General features: G+C 36.4%; 1 protein-coding gene and 1 long non-coding RNA gene across 5 annotated transcripts in view; one reads left to right on the top strand and one right to left on the bottom strand.

Annotated features, from left to right (window-relative positions):
- Positions 1–26426, top strand: part of LOC126970858 (uncharacterized) — a 69601-nt gene that overhangs the window by 8225 nt on the left and 34950 nt on the right. For all 4 annotated transcript variants that reach the window (XR_007730707.1, XR_007730708.1, XM_050817008.1 and 1 more), the window contains 2 exons: positions 12473–12583; positions 26096–26260. Coding sequence is in view for 2 of the 4 variants with exons in the window: in XM_050817008.1 (XP_050672965.1) it covers positions 12473–12583; positions 26096–26260 (276 nt within the window). In the remaining 2 variants the exon portion in view is untranslated. The remainder of the gene's footprint in view (positions 1–12472; positions 12584–26095; positions 26261–26426) is intronic.
- LOC126970921 (uncharacterized) lies at positions 16678–24945 on the bottom strand. Its single transcript, XR_007730734.1, has 3 exons — positions 24828–24945; positions 23573–23647; positions 16678–16755 (listed from the first exon to the last, which is right to left on the bottom strand). It is a non-coding gene; the product is annotated as an uncharacterized LOC126970921 (long non-coding RNA).

A 26426-nucleotide genomic window follows, 5' to 3' on the forward strand; every position in this document is an offset into this window, starting at 1 on the left:
TTTACGTTTGTCACTCTGTCGCTATTTTCCAATCAAGATCTGTTCAGTAGGAGGTTATGTACGTTTCTAATAAAATCGCACTCATATTATAAAGGCGAAAGTTTGTATGTATATTTTTTGGTTTGTGTGTATAATTGTTACTCTTTAACGCTCTAAATGTATTTGATTCTAATAAGTTAAGTTAACCTATAATGAGAGAAACAAACACTCAAATACAAAATTTTTATTGACATAAAATAATTCGGTAAACTGTTTATTAAGATGTAAAGTCCCCTAATATAAATTTAATTTATCTTTTAAACCTAGACATCTTTTCGAGGGTACCTTTTTGGTACATTTAGTGTAAGCGGACATCAACATATCTTTGTATGACAACTTTTGTAAAATTAAAAATGTTGCTAAATTAGACTTGTGTGTGCGTCAATTTGGCTAAACATATTGAGACATTAAAAAGAGATTTCAATACTTTTGATATAACAAAAGGTTTTATTACACTTTTTTGAGCATGAGTTTTTAAACGCTTAAATCCTTTAGTGGTGAAATATAAATCAGCCTTGAAGAAATGATTCGAGCAAGTGACACTCGACATATTATGTAAAATTCTCACATCTCTCTCTTGCTACCAACTGGTGCCAATTCTCTTTCATTATCTCATGTACGGGAAAACTGAAAAATATTAAATTTTACTGATTTGCTGTGTAAATACGAGGGCTGCACTAAAAGTATCGGGCATCAAGGAAGTGACACAACATTACTATTTAAAAATGTATTTATTGCTTTTCGAAGTATTCTCCGCGAAATTTGACACATTTTTCCATATGATGGAACCAATCATTGAAGCAACCATTCCATTCGGAAGTTGGGGTCTCCAAAATGACCGTTTTGTAGGCGTCCACAGCTTCTTCAGGTGACGAAAATCTCTGACCACGCAATTTATTCTTTATTTTAGGGAAAGTATAGAAACCATAGGCTTAGGTCGGGGCTGTACGGCGGATGGTCTAATAATTCTATGTTTTCTTGCTCTAAAAACTCTTTTGTTCTGTGCGCGGTGTGAGAACTCGCATTGTCGTGATAGAGGATGATGCGGTGGTTGCAGTTCTCTTTACGGAGTTCAGAAACGACGTGTGGCAAACAAATGCTGCTAGCATTTGTTTGCCACCGTTCTTTGTCCCTCAAGAGGAATAGTCGCAACATGGCCGGTTTTGGAGACAAACGTGGCCACAATTTTTTTTGCAACACTCCGTGAACGAACAATTTTTGTTGACTTTAACTCATTTTCGAACACCCAAACTCGTGACTGGGTTTTTGTTTCGGGTTCGTACGCATATATCCAAAATTCGTCACCTGATACGATGTTGTATACAGCATTTGAGGATCCTGCGTGGAAATTTTCGAGAGTTCTGACGCACCAAGTAACGCGAGCCGCTTTTTGCTCTTCACAGAGCAAATGCGGTATCCATCGGGAAAACAACTTATTTACACCTAATTGTTCATACAAGATTATTTGTATTTGACTCATGCCAATGTCTAAAGTTGCCTGAATTTCGCGGTATGTCACATGTCGATCTTCCTCAATCATCTTACGCCCAGCATCAACGTTTTCTTTGGTGACTGCAGTTTTTGGACTACCTTGAGGGGGATGATCACTGAGCTTGACACGTCCACGTTAAAATTCAGCAAACCAGCGATAAATTGTGGTTTTGGATGGGGCTTCATCACCAAATGCAGAAATCATCCGGTGAAAACACTGTTTTTGTGTTAAACCACTTCGAAAGTCATAATAAATCATCGCTCTAGAATTTTCTCAAGTCAATTACATTTTCTCAACGACTAAACAAGTTTGAATAGACCTTGTGACAAGACCGAGAATCTTTTTTTAAATAAATAAATGGTATTCGATTTTTAAAACCAAAGAGTTTTCAATTAAAAAGATTTAAATATGAGAGGAACAGTGGAAATATTCCATTCCTGATACTTTTAGTGCAGCCCTCGTAAGTATCAATTATCACTAGGTAACTTCTTCTTATGTGATATCGTGTAAATAGCACTAGTTTGTAATTGTTCACGCTCTTGTAAAACGTTCACATTCACCGGCAATGACTTTCTGTACACAAAATACAGTATTGCTAATCATTGTTCACTGAGCCTGTTTTCATTTCTGACTTTGTGTTGGTCGCGTCCTTTCATATGTCTCATTACATGTCTATAAATATTTAATGAAAAAATATTCGTTGTACTAAATTATTTATGCTTTTTACAAACCAAACTAATATAAATAAAATAAACTTAGCTGTGATAAGGCACACCACCACCTTTTTTTTGCGTCGTTAACGTATTATTTGAGCACTTTTTTATAACACAGGCTTGTTGATTGACACACAGTTGGGACACGGCTAAGGAGAAAAGTGTGCTTACATTGTCTTTAAGCACATTTTTGTCGTTCCGCTATCAGACTGCGAATAATAATATGTCCATATGTATATAGAATGTCATTAATATATGCACATTGACGCGTCGCATCAAATACGGGCTTTAAAAGGGGCTTCTTTGATTTAACTGACTGTTATAATACACGTATAGGTAAATAATATAACTGTTTTTTTTTTGTAAAAATTAACATTCGTTTTAACCCGACGTCAAATTGACTCACAATGTAAATTATTATCAACACCCATCCATCTACATAAGATATAAACACGCCGAGGTGCGTGATATGTACGCGTATTAAAAAAAATGCTTTTTCGAGTCGTGTTGACCTTAGTTCGCCTAAAAACGTTGAACTGGAACGAAATAAGTTCATTAAATTAAAAAATCATAAATTTGTCAGATCTAGTAAAAAATCAGTTAAAATTTCGCGCGTTTTAATCCCATAAATAGTATTTTATTAAATTATGTTATTACTTCGTAAGTAAAATCTATAAAATTATAGGATTATAATATTTTATTGTCCACAATATGTGTTTTAAGTCGTCCCTTTAACTATTTGTATTAAGTCAGTTAAGCGAAAAAAGTCATCAAATTAAGCTTATTTTGAGATGAGCGGAAGCAAACGCACGGAATATATAATAAAAATATCCAAAAAAATATATTCGTTTATTAAGACTGTTGATAAATTTGCTATTAAAGAATAATGTTTAATAAAATATATGGATATAATCGAAACATAAGAGGTCAACAACACCCAAAGGTTACAAGCCCTTCGGACCAGAGACATGATCAACTTGTACAACCTTCCGTTGCATTGGCCGATATCGTATTTTCCACATGAAACTTGTAGATCATCTTAGACGAAAGCTAAGTTAACTTGTCGCAGTCGACGTGGGATAGTGAGAGTGGAAGAGGTCTGCTAATTATATGTTTTCTAGTCTTTGATAAGTTGTTATCATCTGTGAATAATGTTGATCGATAATGATAAACTAAAGTAATATCTATTTACACCTTATAGATTATTAATACATAGTTGAAAAACATTATAATAAGGTTAGACTGTATTCAAAATTAACTGCATGGTATCGCTTTTACCCGACAACTTAACTGTGGAATAAATTTCCACAAATAGGTGTTGCCAGGTTAATACGACATGCGTACTTTAAATGGCCAGCATAACTCGTGTTTCAAGAGAAAAATGGCGGCGGTGATCATAATGTGACCCGAATGTAGTTTGTCCTCCTCTTCTATAAAAAACCATAACCACCCGCAACTGCGTAAAAGTCTATAAAACTTACCATTGCTAGGTCATCCTTTCCATAAGATCGGATGAAAAAGAAAAATGTCCCGAGTGGCGAGAATACGGGAAAGTATTTAATTTAAGGAGAATGAAAATATTACATTGTACCGTAGACCTGGTCTGCTGATCAAGAAGCATCAAGCTCCTGGATACAACCATGTCGGGACTAGGCTTATCATTACTTTTGTGGGAGCAAACGGGGACACGTGAAAATGTATAAAAAGACATAAAAAGGCATTTAGTTTCTCAAAATTGAGTCCTTTACAATTCTTTTTGTTGTCATTTCAAACACTACCACCGCTTTTAAATGGGGTGCAGATCACGTTGAATGATTCCGTTGCATAGATACAAGAACACCAAGCTGATAAAACCACGTTAAAAATCAATTTTTATATGAAACTTCTTCCTTGTATCGTGCCCTCATTTAGCTATTTATGCTTGTTTCAAAAGGAGTTTTTTATTTTATTTTTCCGAATAGTATCCCCGGTTGCATTGAACAACACGTCGCACTCCACAAATGTATCCGCATTTAATAAAGATAAGTTTATTGAAGCGCTCAACGTAATTATTCAACAGTTGCTGATAATTTGCAGATCTGATTCAGCACACTATTGTATAATGAAGACGAGCTTAAACTGGAGATCGCTTTTTAATTTAATTATTTAACGCTTGGTCCGTTTTTAATAAGGTGTCATAACTGTAGCTACACGAAACAGACGGGATATTTCTTCGATAGCTGGACTTCCTTGTTGTTTGGCGGGCCCTTCGCAGCAGACGCAAAAATAATACCGTTGAAATGAGACTCGGATACCCTATACAAATGTATTTAATACATATTTAGACTTTGCACTCCTTGAATACTTATGTAATTATTTAATAGCATGATATTTACTAAACAGGGACAATAGTAAATTTTTTAAAACAATGACAATGTTAGCTTACTATAGCAGTTTGAGATAAAGCCTTGCTCATGTACATTTGTGTTTCTTGATCTAAATGAATATTTTGATTTCATTATTTAAAATCCTATTATAAAATTAAAACAACTTTTATTAGAGGCGCAAAGACGCAAAACCAAGTGAACGTCTGATACGTTCCGCAGGTTTTGAGGCTAGTTTTCTCATGGGACTGTTACCAAACAATAATTACCCAATTACGTCCCATATCTCGTCTAGTACGGCACCCATCTCGATAATGTTGTTTCACATTTGATGAACTGTACCCGTAACGTTTTATACCTAAATGAACTCTCCATAGATTTCAAACAGAATACTTCGGCTTTCCGATATGACTATACTAAAAAACATAACAACAATGCTCGCATTATGTTTCCAATCCACGATAAATAACTGTTGTGGTATATTTGTGGCCGCCTTCTTGAAGATTTGTTTTGTGACTGACAGGCGACAGCCAATGACCCCGACTTGTGAATGACAACGAGCAACAACCTTTGTTTAGTATCTGTTGTGGTGCTCTTTGTGGAGGCGCAATCATTTATGGTTAAAATATAATAGAGTTTTTGTCTTTATTGCTATATACTTTCTTGAGTAAGACCGCAGACGAGCGTACGGGTCACCGGGAGTCCCGGAAGTACGCGCTTTTATTGGAGAGACCCATGTATTATCGAACCGGAAAAATGACGGAAGAAAGCCCACTTCACTGTACTTGGAAGAAAGTTGCTTGAAACACATCCTGATCGTGAGGATGATATCTTAGTTCGTTATACATGGGAATCTGGTGGCCAGGATCAATTCAAACCTTAAATATTTAAATAACTAGCGGGGTTTGGAATTCTCATATCTCTATCATTCAACACGTGCCAACATCTCCAATGTGAGTAGTCAGTCAAGATGCCACGAAACTTTCAAAAATGGAAGACCACTAATAGAAAACGTGCTGTCCCAAAAAAGTGACTCATTGTCATTGTTTGAAGCACTTGCTGCTTTGGAACCCCTATGGTGTCATCTTAGACACCACAACTGCTTAGAGCTGTCAATGACACTAACACCCTCTGACATGTGGACGCACGGACGTCAACACTACCATGTGTGTGTGTGAAGATATTCAAAATGTCGCGAGATATCGCAGCGTAGTTACAGAGCGCAGACCTGTTTTGAAGCCACATTCTCGCCATTTGTAAGTACTACTGCATTGTAAACAAAACAGGTTCGTCGTAGCCCAATTTGCTTGAGCTTGCTTTTGAACTCGGCTATTATATTTTCGTTATGGAAACATTATTACAATCATATGTTTCACAGACATAAACTTGAAATTATTTCTGCATTTGCATGTTCCTGGTTCACTACAACCTAGCAAAAAGCGAGTGCTTTTACAAACTGTTATCATATCTTAATCGATGAAGTAATATTTTTGGTAGAGCTGGCAACTGGGTACGTTGGTTATGTACGTGAACAACAACAGAAAATATGAATATTGTCTGTTTGTAGCTCGTTGTACGAGGGTTGAAGCTTTTTTTTATTGTTTTTGTATTGTGCGAGTATCGAGGTATGTGGAGGCGTGCGCAGCGAGGACGAGGCTCCGGAACCACTCTCGTATTACTAAACAATATAAGGAACATACAAATAGTAGTTCATTAAATATTTATTGATAATAATAACCTGAGTAGTATTGCTGAAATTTAAGGTTAACCCTTCTAATATTTTAGCTATTTGATATATTCTGATGTGCTGGATGTTTGTAAAACAAATGTAATTAAATCTGGGCTCACTCACAAGAGTAATATTTTTTTACTTAAACTAGTTTCACTCACACATTCAAGTTAAGAGCACATACTTACTCCCACTTAACGGTCGGCAACGCATAACTTGTATTTTTGTTTCTTTGTTTAAAATACATACAAAAATTACCAATTTTTGTATGACACCGTTCATGTACCTTTTTTGTGTAATATTTGGTGCATTACATAATATAGGTGCATGTGTGCAGTTGTTCATTCACTCACCTCTATCATAACTGGGCCATCGGTCACCTGGCTAGCGGCGGTCGTTACAGTTATCGCCTTGCATTTTACGAGTTATTGTTCGCTATTAGTACACTTACCAACGATGACACGCTCCTTGCTTTGTATGTTTTACGTCCTTTACCAAGCATTCAAGTAATACATGAGAAGACAAAATACAAAAATAAAAGTGTTTTTATACAAATAAAAGAAATTTGTTAAGTACTATCTATAGACGCTCAAACTCCATTCCGTATTTCTAGCGAGTACTAAAATAATATTAAAACAATATTAATACAATTACGACTGCAGCTTGTTCAGTTTGAGTCACTAATTACTTTTGTTCCTAATTGTTAAAAGTATAACAACAGATACTACCACAAGCTCAGCGCCGCGGCCGATATGATTCTGGAGCGACTCACATTTAAAAGTTTACCGTATCACTACTTGTATTGCTGTGTGCCGGTGGAAGGTGCCGACCGTCGACGTCTTCACAATGTTCATCACACGTGCGCGTCGCACACAGATACTATATATACAGATATCAGATCCCTCATCGTGTTCACTTCGCGTGTGCCTCGCGACCACCATTTATAAAATTAAATATCGACAAAACTAAAACATAATTTACTTTATGGTGTAGTTACAATATCCAGATGTATCCATCCGGTAGTGGCATTCATTCGTAGAAACTCACTCTCATCATAGTTTCCCAAAGGTCCCTATTATTTATTTATTTTAAATAAACAATCAATATATTGATAACATCGTAAAGCTGACGTGTACAGTCGCCTACACATTAAATATTATATTTTCAAAAAACAATTTATGTCCGTTATCAAGGAAGATTGATACATTTTGGAATGTGTTTGTCTGTGCCACTAAGGTGTCCACCAAGCACCCTTGGGAAGCTGTTTATAATTACAGATTATGATAATAAGAGAAACATGACAATAAACCAAGGTGCAATAAATTAAAAACTATAAAATTGAGGACCTTATTCAATTCACGTTCAATTTAGCACGTTGCACGTTGAACCTACACTGCAAAGTTGGGGGAGAGTACACTCTGCTAATAATTTTCTTTTAAAATGTTATTTTTTCGCTGGATAAAAAATTGGTCCATATTTTGAATACAGTCAATTGCCGACGTGTTTTGCTTGAACTACCAGCAGTTAACAATTCTCACAATGTCGCTAATTCCTCTCGGGTCACGTAGAGAGCGTCCTCATATAGGTCCCTCATTAGTTGAGTGTTCTCTGACTCACGCGGCAACTGTCACCAGGTCACACTTGCGACCTTGTGCGGCTCCCGCGTTTTCACCCACTTTCCCCCTACTCATTCCACCGTTCAAATCTCAAATATTTCAACAATTATTTATATACTAAGCTTAAGAGTCCAAAAATCGTGTTGCTACATTAACGTTCGAACATATCGCGTAAAATACACAAAAAGTAACGCATATAAGGCCTTGTCCACATATAAAGAAGACCGGCGAACTAAATGTCTCTCTTCGTTTTCACTCGTCTCACCACACATACATACTGTTTCTCTTTCGTTCCATAGATTTCGTCGAAATCGTTATACGTCGACCCGGCATAATACAATTTTAAAGCGAGAAACATGTTACATGTATTTTATTTTGTAAAACAACTGCGCCATTTCAACAATTTATCGTCGTTATCTTTATATTTTTACCACGTCACGGAAAGTACGTTTATGCCCTTTACGGTAGAACTCTGGGGACCTGTACTCACAAAACTCTGTGAAGACATTTTGAATTGTTTCTTGAGAAGAACCTTTTTATCATGTAAAATATTATCCAAATCGCGCGGCCAGGTCTGGCGAGTACAGAGAATGTCACAGGATTCCCAAATGTAGATCCTGGAGAGTTCAAACAGTCTCACTACGAGTTTCGTCATTTGTACCGGCATACGATAAAGTTTGCATGTTAAAATTTCAATTGCAGTAGTAATACGCAATTAAAACTAAAACAATACTTTGTAAACTGACTCATAAAAATAGTTTTATCTACCTACGTACTAACAGATGCAATTTGTTGCAAAAAATTTAGAGGTGCGATAAGTCGTCGTAATTTTATTACATTCTAGTATAGTATACACATGTGCGGTACGTATTAACAACTTGACATTTACTTAGGTCTAATTGCAATAGAGTGACTGCTTGAGTCGCTGTTTCGCGTGTAGCATACATTAGTGTACACGTTAGAGAAATGTTATTGATCTGATTTTGTGATAATGTATGCAATTTTTTCTGCTCTCCAATAAATTTAAACCAGCTCTTGTTCCTATCAAGTTTTCAGAAATTTTAATTGTTACTACTGTAACATAATATCAACGGAACACAAGCTTAGGTAGTTTACGCAACATAACGGTTTAACAATAAATTATGAAGAGTGTTATTTATAATGGTTTCATTTGCTCGAATGCCATCGATCAAATTTGTTCTGTTTTCATAAGTAGGTCAGCCGTCCCGTTACGTTCCATTCATAAAGCAGTCTATGTTAAACTGTATTTGAAATTGTTTTTACAAGTGACGCCGGTAAATGAACTGTTCCAGTACGACAGCCTCGTTACACAATTAGCTAGTAGGTAGTATTCGCAGAGCGTTAATCACATTAGCGTGAAGCAAGGAGAACGTGACGTGCTCTTCACTCATTTTATTATTTACAACTGAACCAACCTGGCCAGTTTCATCGATTCCTTTTTTTAGATCTATTGAATCGAAATGTTCATTAAAAGTTCTGTAATCTTTTTGCAATTTAACAGTTTGGGGACGTTGATTTATGATCACAAAACTCGTAGTAGTAGTAGTACTGGTTTAACTCTCTATCTCTGCTTTTTAACCAAATTTGAATCTTATTTTGATTTTGATATTATTGTATTAATCTTGGATTAATAATTCAGATCATAGACTACCAAGCAGGGCGCTCTGTCAATCACAATTACATTACATTTACAGTAACAATAGATTCTCTTTCCTGTTCTTGCTGTTTCTCCGTTAGAGATATTCTTGTCTCTTGCACGCTTTGTTTGTCTATTAGCTCGGAAATTTGTAAGTCTATGATTCAAACTGTCTGTAACTCTTTAGTAGGTTAACTGTCCGCTTATAGTATATTTAATTTTGATGTAATTGACGATTGCTAGTACAAACTAACGATAAACACTAAAAATTCTCGCGTTCGATCTGTCCGCGGACGTCACTTAACATCTCTGTGCAGTTCCTATATTTGATTTAGTGTTACGGCGACATCGTGTCATCAACAATCGAGGCAATTAATACGATGCCTAAGTGTACGTGTACGTTTTATCCCGAAATTTTAAACAGTTACACACGAAGGGTGATACAGCCAAGTTCCTCGCAAGTCGTGGGCAGAAAGTATAGTTATATTTTTACCCCAAATAGAGCGATGAAAAGACGATTTAAACTTACCTTAATCTTTATAGTTATTTACGACTAGTCGAAGAAAATACTACAAAGTTTTCTAGTTTTAAGTTTGATAAATTAAAATATGCAACGAACTCACTTACTAGAACCATTAGAAACAGATGGACCAACCTTCTTTAGGGTCCACTTCTATAGCTTCGTTTATATCTTTTAAATACGCTTCCGTTATCTTAGCTGCAGTCGGTCTGAAATGAACGGAACTGTAATTTGGCCTTGTAGCGTCACGTCACGTCATAATTTGCCGAAAATAGAAATAATCATTTTACCTAACTTTCCTTTCTCTTCACTTTCGTTGGCAAAAAACACGAATTCACCTAATTTGAATCAGTAAACATTTGAACGAGAATAATACTATTTTTAAAACATGACAACCAGATTGCATCACCTATCGTAATATTAATGACATTCAATTATTAGTTCATCATCCTTTCACCTTCATCAGAATTTGCTATCATTTTACGACATCAATCTACCCAGACAAGTAGTAGTTTTGGGTTGTATAAACATCTTGTTTCTTCCGTCGACTTCAAGATATCCCGACTTATATCGTATGTTCGTCATTTATTTCTATAGAGAAAATCTTTTAGTTATTATCCCGCGTATTATGCGTTTGAGATACGAACAGAGCATGTGCTGAGGTCATGCACACGTAAATATGACAAGGTTGTGTCCCTACGTCATCACGCGGGGCTAAATGGATCTATGTATAAGATTTATATTATGTACTGGTAGGAAATATCTATCGTAATAGACAATGAATCGTATAATAGAGAGCGGGAGTGCGGTCACGTTTTGCTTTGGTATGGAATGCGCTGCGAAATGGCAATTTCCAATTGTATTTGGATTAAGATAAAATCTAATTCAATTGAGCAGTCAGAAGATTATCCCAGTGTTGAGAGTTGGAATAAAGGAGTCTGCCCACTAACCTGACCGTGCTTGAGATGTGTCAGGCTAGGTGAGAAGTACGTACACGTACTAGGACCACTAGAACGTATACGGCTATTTGTTTGTTAGATCAACTCTAGTCCGCCCAGCGTTGAACGTCTTTACATAAAGTTATTTGGATATGCGTTCACTATAATATCAACTCCATAGCTCTACACTCGCGAACGCGCCCGCACCCTGTGAAGGGTCCAAGAACGAAATGGCTCATTGTATTTGCATAAACAGGTTGCTCCTAGGAGGACTATCCTAAGAGGGTCTCTTAAGGATAGTACTCAACTGGAATTGTTTTTGTGTTTAGTTTCGTTCATGTGGGTGAAATACTAGTTTATAGATGTGCGAAGATGATATGGTTAATTATGAAAGTTTCCCCACGTTACAGTTAACATTGGCATATTGGCATAGACTTACTTTTCTCCGTGGTCGGTTTTTAAGATCTTTAATGTAGGTTAGTTATTGTTTAAGTTAACGATTGTGTCATCAGCTGCTGTGGTTAACGTGATTATAGCAGTCCTCGTGTTAATTGCACAATTAAGATGTTAGTCATCGTTTGTGCAAGATTAATGATGGCAGCGAAGGCTACGTCCTTGTATTGTTGGGAAAATTATTAGGACAATAGATATAGTATTAAGAATTAGTTTAATTGATTTCTCATTATTAGATAGATTATAGATATTTTAATAACAATTATTAACAGAGATGTATTTGAAAGTATTTTCTTTCACATACAAAAAAACATTGTAGGGAAATTGAAGGGTTGCAGACTTATGGTAATGATGATTCCTCTAGTATTGCAAGATAGTATAGGAAGCGGTCAAGTCTCAAACCGAGTTTGTGCTCTTGTTTCATAAAAAATACTTAGTTAACAGTGAAACACCAACACGGCGGAGAGAATTTGTTTGGTAATAATTATGTTTGGTATTGAGTGTTAGTCTTTGATTAGGATTAGGGGTTTCAAGTAAACCCTGAACTGCGTTAACTCAAAATACATCCTTGACAGACTGACTTCCAATGTCAATGGAAAAAATGTATCTAAAACACTTAAAATTTTGACTCTACTTTGTAGTACTGAAGAAATGACACTAAAACTTTCTTCGTATTGTCCGGTGAACTGTTGAAAACATTTTAATGATACACCAATGTGAAAATATCACGTTTACTTTACGGAGGCTTGCAATATATTCGGTTTTAATTTAACTTTTTATTTATTAAGATATATAATTGTAAATACTTAGAACTAATAAAAGTCAATATTATAGCAAGTTGCTAGCAACTAGCAAGGATGGTTAAAAGACTAAATTAACACGTCACAAGAATATTAATTGCAAAGAAAACTCAATAATAACAAAAGTTAATATTATTTTGTTTTGTTTCCAGTGGAGAACCCAAACTTTGACCAGGGCTATTTCGGACCGTGGCGTGTTTGCAAGAAGCTGCTCTACAACCGGGAGAAATGCGGAACAGATGTGTCCAAATTTCGGCCGAACAGTAAGTAAAATACAATCGCGTTATTTAGAAGGTATTCAATAAGAATGTATGAAGTGTCAGTATCAGTTCATCTTTTGCATTGAATGTACAATTGAAATGGCTTTTGTAATGAATGAAGGACTAATTCAATCAATCGATACAAGTAACATCAGAGGAAACACAGATGCGTTGCCGTCCATTTAGGTTGGTGTACGGATTTTTTGAAGCTCATACCGTATTGGAAACAGCGTAAGAGCTCATTCCACTAATTAGTTCTACGTGGCAGAGGACCGCACTATTGAGAAACAGAGTCACAGTTTCAACTTGAGGATGATGTTAAAGTGAGTAGCAAGTGGTGCGATACATGTTAGGATCGCACATACCAATCACACACACAAAAAACTTTTTGCCAATGGATTGAAACGCGTGTAGGTAATGATATAACCATTTATTTGCTCTCGACGTGCCTAGCTGGTTGTTATGCTAGCTTTTCATTATTATTAAGCTTTATTTATTCCATCTTCTAAAATTAATTAATTTAATCTATTGGGATGGATCCCGTGCAGGTAAGCCTGCCCCATCATCATCCATTCCTCCATTCGCCTGTTTCCATCCAGTTGGTGATTGTTATGAGCTCATCTGCACATTGTGTTTTCGGCCTGCCAACTTTTCCTTAGAGCCCTGGTCCACCTGCAATGTCCACCTCCTGGCTCCTATACGTATACCTTCAAATGTGTCCTGCCTGCGCCTGCTTAGCGTAACACTGTTATTGTTGGATTACTGCTAGCTTATCGCTATGACAAATATCATTGCAAAACATTCGCTAAAACAAAATTAATGCAAAGCTAGTGATCATTTTAGAATGAAATGTTTATCTTTAAGCTAAACTGTTATACGAAAGCAAAATAAACACATTACACGGCTATAAATTTCAAATAAAAATCTTTAAAGTCCAGTTAAAAGATATTATTTAATGAAAACATTACTAGTAACGCAATAAAACTGTAATGGATCGTATTTTTCGTATCAAAGTATTCAAAGTTGTGAGTGTAAATAAACTTCTGGCCAGATGAAAGCTATGGTCAGCCGGTCAGCTGGGTCGACGAGCCAATGTTTATGAGCGACAATTTAAGACGTCCTTGAACTAGTTTAGTTGGAAGTTGAAATTGCAAAGGAGAATCACTTTTTGAAACATCGTCTTAATTCCTGGATAGAGAGAGCTTACATACACAATCGGTAACCAATTACATTAATTGTTGTATCATTATATGTGTGTATGTTTGTTTAACAAAATAATGTAAACCAAACTGTTATGTTTGTTTGTCTGTTTAACTTATGCAAAGAAAATCTATAAAAATCAATTATATTTATATTACAGTGTACAGAATTGTTTCTAACCATCTCTATATGTTGGTGCTTACATGTACTACATCAAACTTAAACTTCCGTCGCTTTTGTAACATCGTTTGTCACAAGAGCGACGCATTCATAAACTGTTCTTGGGTGTTTTTAAAATAAACAAGGAAGTGATTTACCGTCCTTACAAACATTATTTGCAGTAATTACTATAATCGGAATTTTAATGAGTTCTTTTGAGCTCAAGCTGGCTTTTGGAAAGAGGATGTAATGACTTTCGCTGACCGACACAACTTGTGAAATCTAAAAGTCTTGTGTATTCGCACAAAGGAAATTCGCACTTAACAAAATTAAAAGTAGGAATTTCTTGTTACACTAAATGCGTAATTTATGATGTTTTCTTTAGGATACCTACTCATTTAAAACTAAAACAATGCCCATTCTAATACATGTTTTAACCAAATTATTACTTTTCTGTTAAAGGTATAGGTACAAAATAAAATAATTTGTACTAGAACTCGTTGTTCTTATATTATATGATGTTTAATTCCGAATTAGTTCGTAATCTTGAAACAATGCCTTATATATCTTCATTGTAATTGTCTTATTATCAAATTGCTAGCCAATTCGAAGCGTTATCTATCGGCTCTATTGTACTAAGACAGGTTTGATTGTTCGTGAAATAGCTTTGAGGGCCACGATGCGATATGCCTTCGGATGTTTTACTATTTTCAGCTTCGAAACATGGCGCTGTCGTGGAAATAAATCTGATTGCCTCCCCAATGATGGCCGCATTGTTGATTGTTAGGCTGGTATTAAATATTGACATTGCTAGCGTAATGAGTGTTCTTTCGTTGTCATTTTTTCAACAACAGAAAGAGTTTATATTTGTATTGAACGCGTATAAAATATAGTTTTCATAAACTTTTCACACCTCTTGTGGCTTACAACTAAAAGGCAACAAATACAATTAATGTTTTTGTAGGACGTACAAACAAATAATTCTCAGCTTTATTATTAATATTGTTCATGCTTATTAGAGATAAGTGCAATATTTTTTGTTAAAGCCCGCTTAATTTGTTAAATTAATATGACCTATACGGTATTATTTTAAAGAATGCGGTCGAAGATCCCCAGTAAATAGAGTTCAGTTAAATTAACTTTTTTACCAGCCTAGCGGATTCAGTAGTCAGGAAGGAAGTTAAATAACAATGGCGATTCCTTTTTGCATGCACCGTAAAGGACATAGTTGAGGCAGCGCCAATTGATCAATAAGTGACGAACTTCCCGGGATTTTGTTTCCTTGTAATATCGACATTGGTGCCTTTGATTCTTATCCTTGGTAATGTATGATCCGAGAAAACGATTTCAACAAATTAGTTTTATATGATAGACTCCGAGGAGCGCGGTACAAAATAAAACGAAAACGAACCAATAGAAGCCTGTCTGATAATAAGTAGTAATGTAAGCCTAATATAATATTTTACAATAGGTTCTGTCTGAAAATTCTTTACGGAACTATGCCAATAATTGTGGTAAGCAGGAGACATCGTCAGCTTGGTCTATTTGCCCAACCTTGGCCAAGACATCCTCATATCTTTCCACAATGTTCTATTCAATGCTTTATTGGTCGATGTTCTCCCAGACATAGCCTTTATTTCGTCTTTCCACCGTATAAATTACTTGGTTGTCTTTTTCAATCTTTTAAATTATGTTATCATATTCTGTTGTTGTTCATTTTCTGGAATTTTTATTACTTTTAACTGTAAAATCTCTAAATGTTTACAAGCTGTTTTTCATAGCTGTTTGACGGATTAAAAGTTTTCGTTTTGAGAATTTGTAATTAATTTAGTAGCTAGAACGAATTAAATCAAAACAAAGATTGATACGTATTCGTTGTTGCTATAAGTATGATAAATACAAAATTAATTTAAAGAGATTCCAAAAATAAAAATAGTTATAATAATTAATAATAGATTACTCGACCTTAATTAGCTTTTAATTCTCGTTGTAATTACGTGAGTGCGTAACACAGGGCGGGGCTTCAAGTTAACAGCTCTGACGTGCAACCATTCCCATTAGCACCTTGATGTACGAGTGACACTTTCGTGTTCAAACATTTGGCACATCACGAGGGATGGTACTTTAATATTGTGAAACCGTGAGTACAAAGTGATATGTAATTTTGTTAGCACCTTGACAATACGAAGAGATAACGATCATCGATGTCATTTGATGGTACATCTTCGGACCCGCCCTTTAAATAATGTTGGTAGCAGTTCAACTGACTGTACGTGCAGCGCTCTTTGGGACCAGTACTGCCACCATACCTTTTTCTACCAATAACTATTAAAGCATTTGTACTTTGCTACTGGCTCGGAGGGTGTGGTTAGGAGGCACGCGAGGTATCGCATCGTGTCGGAGAATAACGGGGATGTTGTAATGTTATCCGGGATGTATTGCAATACGCTATCCGCGTTCGCCTACTAAAATGGCTGAAAACACTTCTATAATTCCTCAAGCCAGTACAAGTACTGCTAGAGAGGATGGACGCTGATGATCACTTACACTCAGGTGCCCTGTATGCAGCAGTACTATTCCATCTTTATGTATCGCCCTCAACAAAAACCATTAGGGCTCGTCCATCACGCAGGCGGTTAGTTTTCTCAGTCATTGGCTCATGTCTCGAATGACGCGGAATGTTCTAGAGTCGTCTGCCCGCTGCCGCGACCGCGGCCGTCTCCGCGTCGTAATTGAGTTCTGTGAGCGGAGTTTGTGTTGCAGCGAGCGGTCACGATCGGTGGGAGTCGTGATGCGGTGCCGGGCCGGAGAGTCCGCTGAAAGTGATTCGAGATAAAAACGTAACGTTAGCAATTTACGTGATAACAGATAACAAATAGAAATGGCTGCGAAGTTGAGGTTTTATAACGTACTCCCTGTAGTCGTAACTAATAGTTTGGCACGTGGTAATGATTTAAGATCATGATATTAATATATTAAATTAATTAAACAAACTTAACCTGAAGGTTCCAGCGTTTTTTATCAAAGGTAGTTGTAGTTTATCCTCAATGTACCTATATCAATTTATATTTTTACATAAGAGGGGGGTAAACGGACAAGGGGCTCATGGGATGCAATGTGGTAAAACAGCCAGGCCATGGACATTCGCAAAACCAGGGTTCACGAGAAAATGGGAAAATCAGTAGCCGGTAATTCATTCCACTAAGTGGCTGTACGAGGCAACTCTTCTAAGCACTCCCTGTAATCCGGTAGAAGATGCAGAGAGAACCCACATCTCAATAAGCTGATGAGAGATGACTAGATATTCGATTCGAGCCGCGCTTCGTTGTATGCGGTCAAATGGAAGAAGCTGGTACTGGGAAGCACCCGCCCACAGGTGAGGACAGTACTCCATGCGAGCGAATTTGCTCATAATACAGTTGCAGGCGATGACTGAAGTACTGTATCGCCTTACCGAGAACACCATGCTTTTTGGAATCCAGTTAGGCCTACTACGTCACTCGATATATCGACACCGAGTAGGCCGATACAGGTTGTAGCAGTTGATTGAGTGATCTCTAATCGAGGGGACACGACAAAGGGACTTTTTAGCTGTGAACGCTCAAACTTGTGTCTTCTTAGGGTTGAATTAGACTAAATGTTGTCTTTGCAAAGCATAGTCTCAATTTCAGACACAAGTTTGTTCCGGTTCTCGTCGACAATATCCCGGGACATGTTGCCACGGTCGATGTAGGAATCATACCCTGTGCTGTGATCTGTATTGCAATGAATACTACTAATTTGCATCATATCATTGATATGTAGAAGAAACTGTGTAGGGCATAGCACGCTGCCTTATGGGTTTTAAGTCGGAGCCAGCGGCGTGCATTAGTTTTCTAGCAAGGTAGGCACTGTATATCTAACTAGTCGTAGTTAAGCTTTGTAATATGCAACATAGAGATTGCTTAACGTAAGTATTGAGTATCTAGCGTAAGGAAAAATCTTATAAGGTTGTTTAATGTTTGGTTATAAAATAACGGAAACAAAGTAATTAACTTAAATACTATATTTATTTAGGTTGATAACGAGGTAGGCACTGCCTAATTGACTATATGATATGCACGCTCCTGGTCGGATAATGCACCGTTCATAACAACTTGATGATCAGATCAGCCAAAAAACTAGTGACCCATTCGTTCAACCTCTCGGGAAGCCCAACAACACAACTCTTGGGATGGCTGTTTCGCTATAAGTGCTTTGTGCCACACCCGCTCGAAGTCTTCGCTGTGTCCAAACTCACCGTCAACGACTCTCCCTTCGACTCAACCGCTTGCGCCCATTTAAGGGTGAGATGTGCAAGAAGATCACCAGCTGAGCGACCCTGACGGAAACCATACTGGCAGTCGATTGTCAGCTGGTGCTCCTCTAGGTATGCCAAATGGTGGCGGTGGATTAAATTTCATATAGTTTCTTCTCGATAAGCGTCGTCCATATACAAAGAAAGTCAGCCACCGGTCTCCCTTCTCTTTTATACACAGTCTTCCTTTCACACCTTCATTCTACAGCGTTCTTGTTATTCTGCGCCACAGTTTATTACATGATGACTCGGCCTTGTATGGCATATCGACCTGGTGATTCTAGCTGTTTCTGCATTCTTCATAATTGTACCGCTTAATGGGTGAATCAGTGGCAACAGCTAATATAGACAGTTTTTTCGTCAATTGTGATGGAATAATCTGCGGTGAATTGTGGCGGGGTAACTATCCGTTATATACAATAATTGGTCGTTCAATATTATAAATACTTATACAGAATGGTTTTCCAACTTTAATTAATTATTAGTTCACGGATCGTTGCACGCTAAGTCATGAATCGCGCTTATTGTTCAAACAATGAACATCGATACTGTGCTGAGACATCGTCCTTGTGGTGTCACTTTTCTGTGTCAATGACTTTAAATCAATGTCACATAGAAGTTTGGGCTTATAATGACGAGCCACCATTCCCACGCAACATACCTATAACCGACGATATCGTGTATCAATTAAATTTATTTGTATTATATTTATAGTCTCTTTTTGATGTTACACATTGTTTTAATTTATTTGAAGCTAAAATGAAAATAACAATATTGCTGTGTTTAAGTTATAATGATAACAGTGTTTACATGAATTTATTATGAACTAGCCGACCCGACAGACGGTGTTCTATCAATAGAAAAAAATATATATTATAAGAATTCGGGAAATATGCAGTCTAAAGCCATCGGAAATGTGTTATCATTATTTAATTAGTTAAAAATGAAACAATGATATAGTATGTAATCCTAAAGAGATAGACTTATATACCATCGCGGACTTTAGACTCGTCAGTAGACCTATTTAAGATACCTAATCCTAATATATTTTGTCATACCTCAAAGAACTCGTTGAAAGCTCCCAGACGGCTTGATTTTTTTCGGACATCCAACAAATATCGTTAATTTATACAAATATGTAAACAAAAACTTAACACATTATAAGTACTATACTACAACCTTCTTCAACAACCACGCTATCCATTGTTGAAAACACCAAGAAAATCGGTGCAGTAGTTTTTGAATTTATCGCGAACAGACAGACAGACATACGCGGTGGAGGACTTTGTTTTAAAATATATAGTAATGAATGTGTCTCTTTTAAATACACATAATATATAGTAATGGCAGAATAGTGAGATGGGAAGATACAGGCGACCCGACGAATTCTTAAGTATCCGTTAAACTCTTTTTTTATATATATAGCGCCTACGCCGTCCCGCGCATTATTTAGTCAACTTGCATGGATATTTTGGTAGATACAATTGATAAACCTCACTATATAATATTCATAACATTGGTATCATAAGAGTCCATCACCCAGACACCCAGATGTTACAATGTTAGAGCTACATATTCGTGGGTCACTTATTCAGTTCGCTCATCATCTGTTGCCATTACCATCAGAGAGCCACGTCAGTCATAATTGTCAACAATTAATAAGCACCTGACACAACACGACTGCCCTACTTCATATCCGGTATGTCTCTTGAATACTAAATAATCCCCCACGGCACACCTGTGTTTCAACTATACCTCATCAACCTATATAAATATAAACTCAGGATTACTACAATTATTTTAAGCATAGACGCGAATCCACTCTTTACCGGAGATATAAGATGTTAGGTAAATGTTGATAGGTAGTTTTTTTACTACATTTTTGTAGCGACATATTTTATTAAAACAGTAATATTGAGGATAATGTGTGGAATTACTTCTGAAATATGGATGAAAGTAAATTGTCTGCAAGATTGACCTTCCCAATTAATCAAAATCCACAGTGGCCAGTTGTGATTCCTTACGATTTGTTTTTTATCATTACCTGACTAAGTACGGTATTCATTGATCTTTACCCGACGAATGAGCAAACACAACCCGCGCCCGTACAGTTTTTGACTGATTTTTTGCATTGTGAATATAAACGTGTTAGGACTTGGGAGGCTACTGGTTTATTAAGTCAATGGAACAATCTGACCAATGATACTGAAATGGTTGCACTTGACGGAGATGTGTAGATATACTAAGTATAAGAGAGTTGGCATTAAAGGGTTAAAGGGACAATTCGGTGGTCGACGTCAGGCCTACCGCTTGGGTCACAGGCGTGATTCGATCTAACAATCTATCACGTATTGTGATTCTACCAATAATTATGATAGGAGTCGGAACGAGACGTAAATATTATTGAAATTGACCGATTGTGAAACATGAGGTGAGTCACACATCGCTGACGACGCGGACGGTGTCAGTGAGTGTGGGTACGAGCTCCAGGAATGTTATTGCGACACTTGTCTTGGTATTCATTATGTTTATTATCAAGAAGGTAGGCGAGGTGCGTCCGGTGCTTGTAATCATTTAATATTTATATGGGAACACCTAACAAACAGAGGTCCTACCATTACACCTTGCATTGAGTCGCAGCAAAACTCGAAATAATATAAGAAGTTAATTGTTGCAATAAATAAATAAAAGTCATTTATTTCAGGCATAATTAGACCCTTAGTTACAAAATTTTTAGACACTGTAAAGGGGTGCCAAGTTAAAAGTAAAATTAAAGTAACTAAAATAATATATATTTGTGCAGTCATTTTTTGTTCTTGTCCATGTGATCAGAGATCCAGCGCTTAAACACTGGATTCCTGATCTCGTCAAAGACAGCCACAAGTATTTTGTTGTCGGAACGTCACAGTCTCCGCCAGAAAGAGGTAACACGAGTCCGGATTATCGCGAAAAAGTCAGGACCCCAGCGTACATTTCACAGAGTTCGTTTGGTTTCTGTACCAGAGTCTCAGCAGCTCGACCATTCATATTATTTTATAATTAAAAAAGTTTTAATTATACTTATGATAATATGAAGACTCTAAAATTAATATGAACCTCGTAATTCGCCGTTATAGACTAGTACTTAACAGAAACAAATACTACAAATACAAAACTAAAATTCTGGTTTTATATTAAATACACGTGATATCTTACTAAATGACCTTTCAATCTCCAAGTGACCTGCCACTACCGCTACCAACATGTGTACTGCTAATGTTCGGTCGTAACTCACAAATAAACCAGACAATCCTAATGGATCCCACTAACCTATTAAGTTACCTGCTGCCCGACGACAGTAACTTTTATGTCCTGCTTTATCGCCGGCAGTCACGAAATACTTGTTTATTTCGGAGGGTAGAAATGAGGTCACTCGGCAGAGCCTGTAGAGTGTAGATGAATGGTAATAGCCAAATAGGCCCGCGCGATTTATATGTATAGTTTTATAAGCTTCGTAATAGCTTTATCTCTATCTGTTTATGTAACGGAATCTCTACGTGAATATTTGATTTGATTGCACGTGTTCGAACCGATTATAATACAATGTGTTCATTACTGTGACCTTGCATCCTAGCGCCACACAGTGTGACACCGGGCGCGGGATAGTAAACAACATAGAATGGGTTGATGAGATCATAAAATTTCCTGGAGAAAACTGGACTCAGAAAGCAAAGTCAAGAACAAGCTGGAAATTGTTGTAAGTTAAGGAAATAAAAGGGCTTTATTATTATTTCGTTGTTGAAATTTACTGTATAAATCTGATCAGAGAGCACTTTTAAAATTATCTAAAAGGTAAGTACGATAGATATTTTCTAAATAAAAATGTTAAATTTGTTGTTCAGCTCGAAATTCCGTACACTAAATAACCAACGAGAACCTTATTAACAACAACAATTATTACCGGCTATAACAATAATTAATTAGCCCGTAATTATGAGCCAGCTGAAGTTTCACATGACAAGAAATAAAAACAAAGATGGCGAATGTTATAATATAGGCTCAAATACAACGCGAAAAATATATGTGAAATAATGTTTTTCTGGCCGGATAAGCGATTATTATAATGACCGCCGAGCACATTGCAAAGAAAACTTATAAGTATAGTCTGAAATGTCTCCACCTCTGCGGCGTTACCTCTTTCAAACCCTCGTAAAATAATTTTATTCCATCATTTACTTTTGAAGGTTTTATTGTTTTTGGCGTCGTACCCCTTTTGTACCTGTGCCAAACCAATTCGATGAGATTGAGTTCACAATGATAAGGAGGTAGTCGTAGGATGGTGATGCCATTTTCCGCAGCCAACTTATCCACAGCAAAAGTTTGATAGTTATATTTTTCTTTTTTTTTACGATTTCTAAAAACTGAGTTTTTATCATATTTTTGATATATGAGCTAATTAAATATTATTCAATATATTCAAGAAATTACGCTTTCCGCCATTCAGTTGTGGGGATCGATTCTAACATTCGGGAGTGGTAAGGGCATTATCTAAAACGAATACCGAATTGGTGTTTAGCTTTGGCAGTATCCCCTTTAACCAGTCTTCAAAATGAGTGGCATTATTTCCTGGTGATAGTTTTCTGACGAGCCAAATGTTTTAAGCGTCTATCTTTTTGCCGTGCTCTAGCGCCGCGTGACAATATCGCTAGGAGCTGTGAAACAATCGTAAAATGACAGACAGGATTGTAGCCACACAAACAATAGGCACTACAGAATTGCAACGCGCACCGATTATGTGACAGATGCATCTCAATGTCACGCGATGATTGTGTCGTGATCATGGCTTTTTGTCGTGTTTCTTGCAATTGAGAATAGCCATCACGCATAATTAAATAACAAAACTACTCGCATCACCTGTGGCCTTTGTTGTTCTTTTGCGAATTTATTTACCGAGTAGATTAAATTTGCGATTTATTAATCTCGTCACTCCATTCACTCTCGTCAGTCTTGTACGACATGGTCTTCAACTGAAAAACATGCTAGAGTGTTGTCATTGTCAGTCAGGTGACGATAAAAAATATACAAAAAGGCACGTTTTATAATCATTGCAATATATTAAAAAAATACTGAATTGAAACATGCATCCCAACAGATATTTTACATAGAAAGAGTCATCAACGTCTCATGCCATTATAATGAGCCCACACTCTGAATTGAACGTCCACGTGATCACTTCAATGGTATTATTTAAATTACTCTTTAGAGTTCTTAAACTATAGTCGCAATTATTATCTTATCACCACACTTGAAATAATTACCTTTAACAAGATGCTTTGGTCATTATGTGTGGTCTTCATCATCAGTTATTTCCACGTCTCCAAATGATACTCTCTCTGTATTCAAATATATTTTTTTTACTGACAAAACGAATACAGTGGCTACTCTATAAATTGTAAGGAGTTCCCACACTTATTCATAGATAGAACTTTGAAACGAAAAAAAAATTAAATCTGTCTATGGGAGATACGAATGAGGTAACAGAAATACTCTTGTATTTTTGTTACTTACTACAGTTTCATTGTAAAGTTTGACAAGTGTCACAGATATACAGAGACTCCAGAATACAAACTTATAATATCGTTACTAGGTGACCCAGCAAACGTGTATTGTCATATGAAGTAATAAAAAAAACAATAAATATTTTTTTTTTTTTGCAAAAATTATTATATTCGATTGCCATCTTGCAACTGTATTGCTTATCTGTGGATGGAATAGAATAATATTAAAATCACGATTCAAAAACAGGTGTATCAACACCTGTTTTTAGACGGGAAAATTTGAAGTTTTATGTATTTTTTAAAGTTGAATCATAATAAAATAAAAATGAAAAAAAAATATCAAAAACAATAAATAAAAAATATTTAGGGGTGGCCCTTATCATTATGATATGAAAATATGAGATATGAAAAATATATGTTGGCGGATTCCCAGACCTACCCGATGTACACACAAATTTTCAAACAAATTGGTTTAGCCGTTTCGGCGGAGTTTGGTAACAAACACCGGGACACGAGAATTTTATATATAAGATGGGGAGTGCAGGGTCACCCATATCGTTTATTGTTAACGTTTACTTTTAATATTCTTACATTTCTCTCACAACATTATATTACCACCCACCAAAGAATTAGTTGTAAGTATGTCTGTAAGTCTAGTTGAACGACATATCACTACCCAGATATTATTTACATGTTCTATTATTTTATAGCCCTGCATTGAAAAAACGTATAATTTTTAAATTTGTCTGCTAGTACACATATCTAAGTATTAAACATAATATTATTAAAGTGTCGTACCTAAGAGATTACAATCCGTATTACTAATGGTCTACTGTCCGTCATCGGAGTGTGTGTTATAGAAGTATATAGTGTTGTATGTTGTATGAGAGACCGCTCTTTTCAATTCCGAGCGCGTGCGACACACGTGCGTGCGTCTAGTACGCGCTGCATAATGCATGCTCTTAGTAATACGAGAGGACATTGTTGGAATCAGCTATGTGAGGTTGTTACTCACCGCATTATTGGTGTACGGATGCCATGGTGGCTCATATCAACCTATGTAACCAGGTGATCTTGTTTGTATTTCGTGTCACCAACCCGCCCTCATGAACTTTTCGCTCGTGTCGTGTCTTGAAAATGCTGATCTTGTATTATCTTCATTGTGGTCTGTGAACAAGACGAGAGGTGTGACTTGCTCTTGAAATTATTCTTAGCCGTTGAAATTTTTTTGAAAAAAAATAATAATAATTGGGTCAAATGTCGCTGACTATGTGATCGGCGTGGTCACGGACGTCATAATATAATTTTGAATAGTATTTTATGTCAACGTGTGAAATACTAATTTATGTGAAATCAATTGTATGCTGTTGCATTGGGATTGCTTTATTTACAATTTCATACAATCCACATCTTTCTATATGTATAACTTTGAAGTATACAATAATACAATGCTAAGTACATAGAAATAGTATTTATACAATACACAAATAAAAATTGAAAACAAAATTTTATGAACGATGCGGGACTCGAACCCACGACCTCTAGCGTTCCGTGCCGGTGCTCTAACTGAGCCGTTTGAGTGACGTATCGTCATAAAATCTTGTAAGCTTCGTTCAACTCTCAGGTTGTGGCTTCATCTGCTTACAAGATTTTATAACGATACATCGCTCTTACGGTTAGCTCAGTTGGTTAGAGCACCGGTACGGAACGCTGGAGGTCGTGGGTACCAGTCCCGCATCGTTCATAAAATTTTGTTTTCAAATTTTATTTGTGTATTAATCCTAGAAGTGAGGGTTACTTTAACAACATAAAAATATATTTATACAATCTCAACTAAAATTAAAAAGAAATAAATAATATAAATGTTCTGAATTATAGTTAACGTTAAATACTTATTTATGGTGTTTATTAATAAACTAGCTGACCGGACAGACGTTGTTCTGTTTATAATAAAAAAAACTGTTGCGGATGGAATTTTGGAAAATCCGTTCTTAGGTGACCTCTACTCGGTGAAAAGAATATTCCTACCAAATTTCAAGTCTTTAGCTCTAATGGTTCCAGAGATATCGTGAGGAGTGACTATACCTACACGTGGAAATCTCTTATATATATATATATATATATTTATAATAGAAAATTCGTTTTTTAAAAGTATGTATATAATATATAAATCAGAAACTATCGAATATTTTTTTAATTTGGCAATAAAACTGACTCTTGGATAAATGGAGAATACGAATCGTAACGTCATATTGATATTAATATCACGTTGGTTGTCCCCAGGCGCGGTGTACCTGGCCGGCGTGGTGGCGGCCGTGGGGGTGTCGGTGCTGGGAGTGTTCTGTGTGCTGTCGGTGTTGCAGCTGGCCATGATCTCGTCCAAGGAGAAGGTGCTCCTGACGTACACCAGCCTCGTCATGATGAAACTAGCGCTGGCCCTCCTGGCGAGTAAGTGAACTTCTACGTTTTGTTATCAGTTACCATCACTGAACATAAAATAAAAACAATCACAATAATTCCTACAAAAATATCAAATGAGACAATAAACTTACTGTTAACACTCAGTAGGGATTGGATACTTGTTCCAAGTATAACATCTAAATTGAATGTATCG

This window comes from Leptidea sinapis, chromosome 22 (assembly GCF_905404315.1).
Source record: "Leptidea sinapis chromosome 22, ilLepSina1.1, whole genome shotgun sequence".
In the NCBI taxonomy this organism is placed as follows: Eukaryota; Metazoa; Arthropoda; class Insecta; order Lepidoptera; family Pieridae; genus Leptidea; species Leptidea sinapis.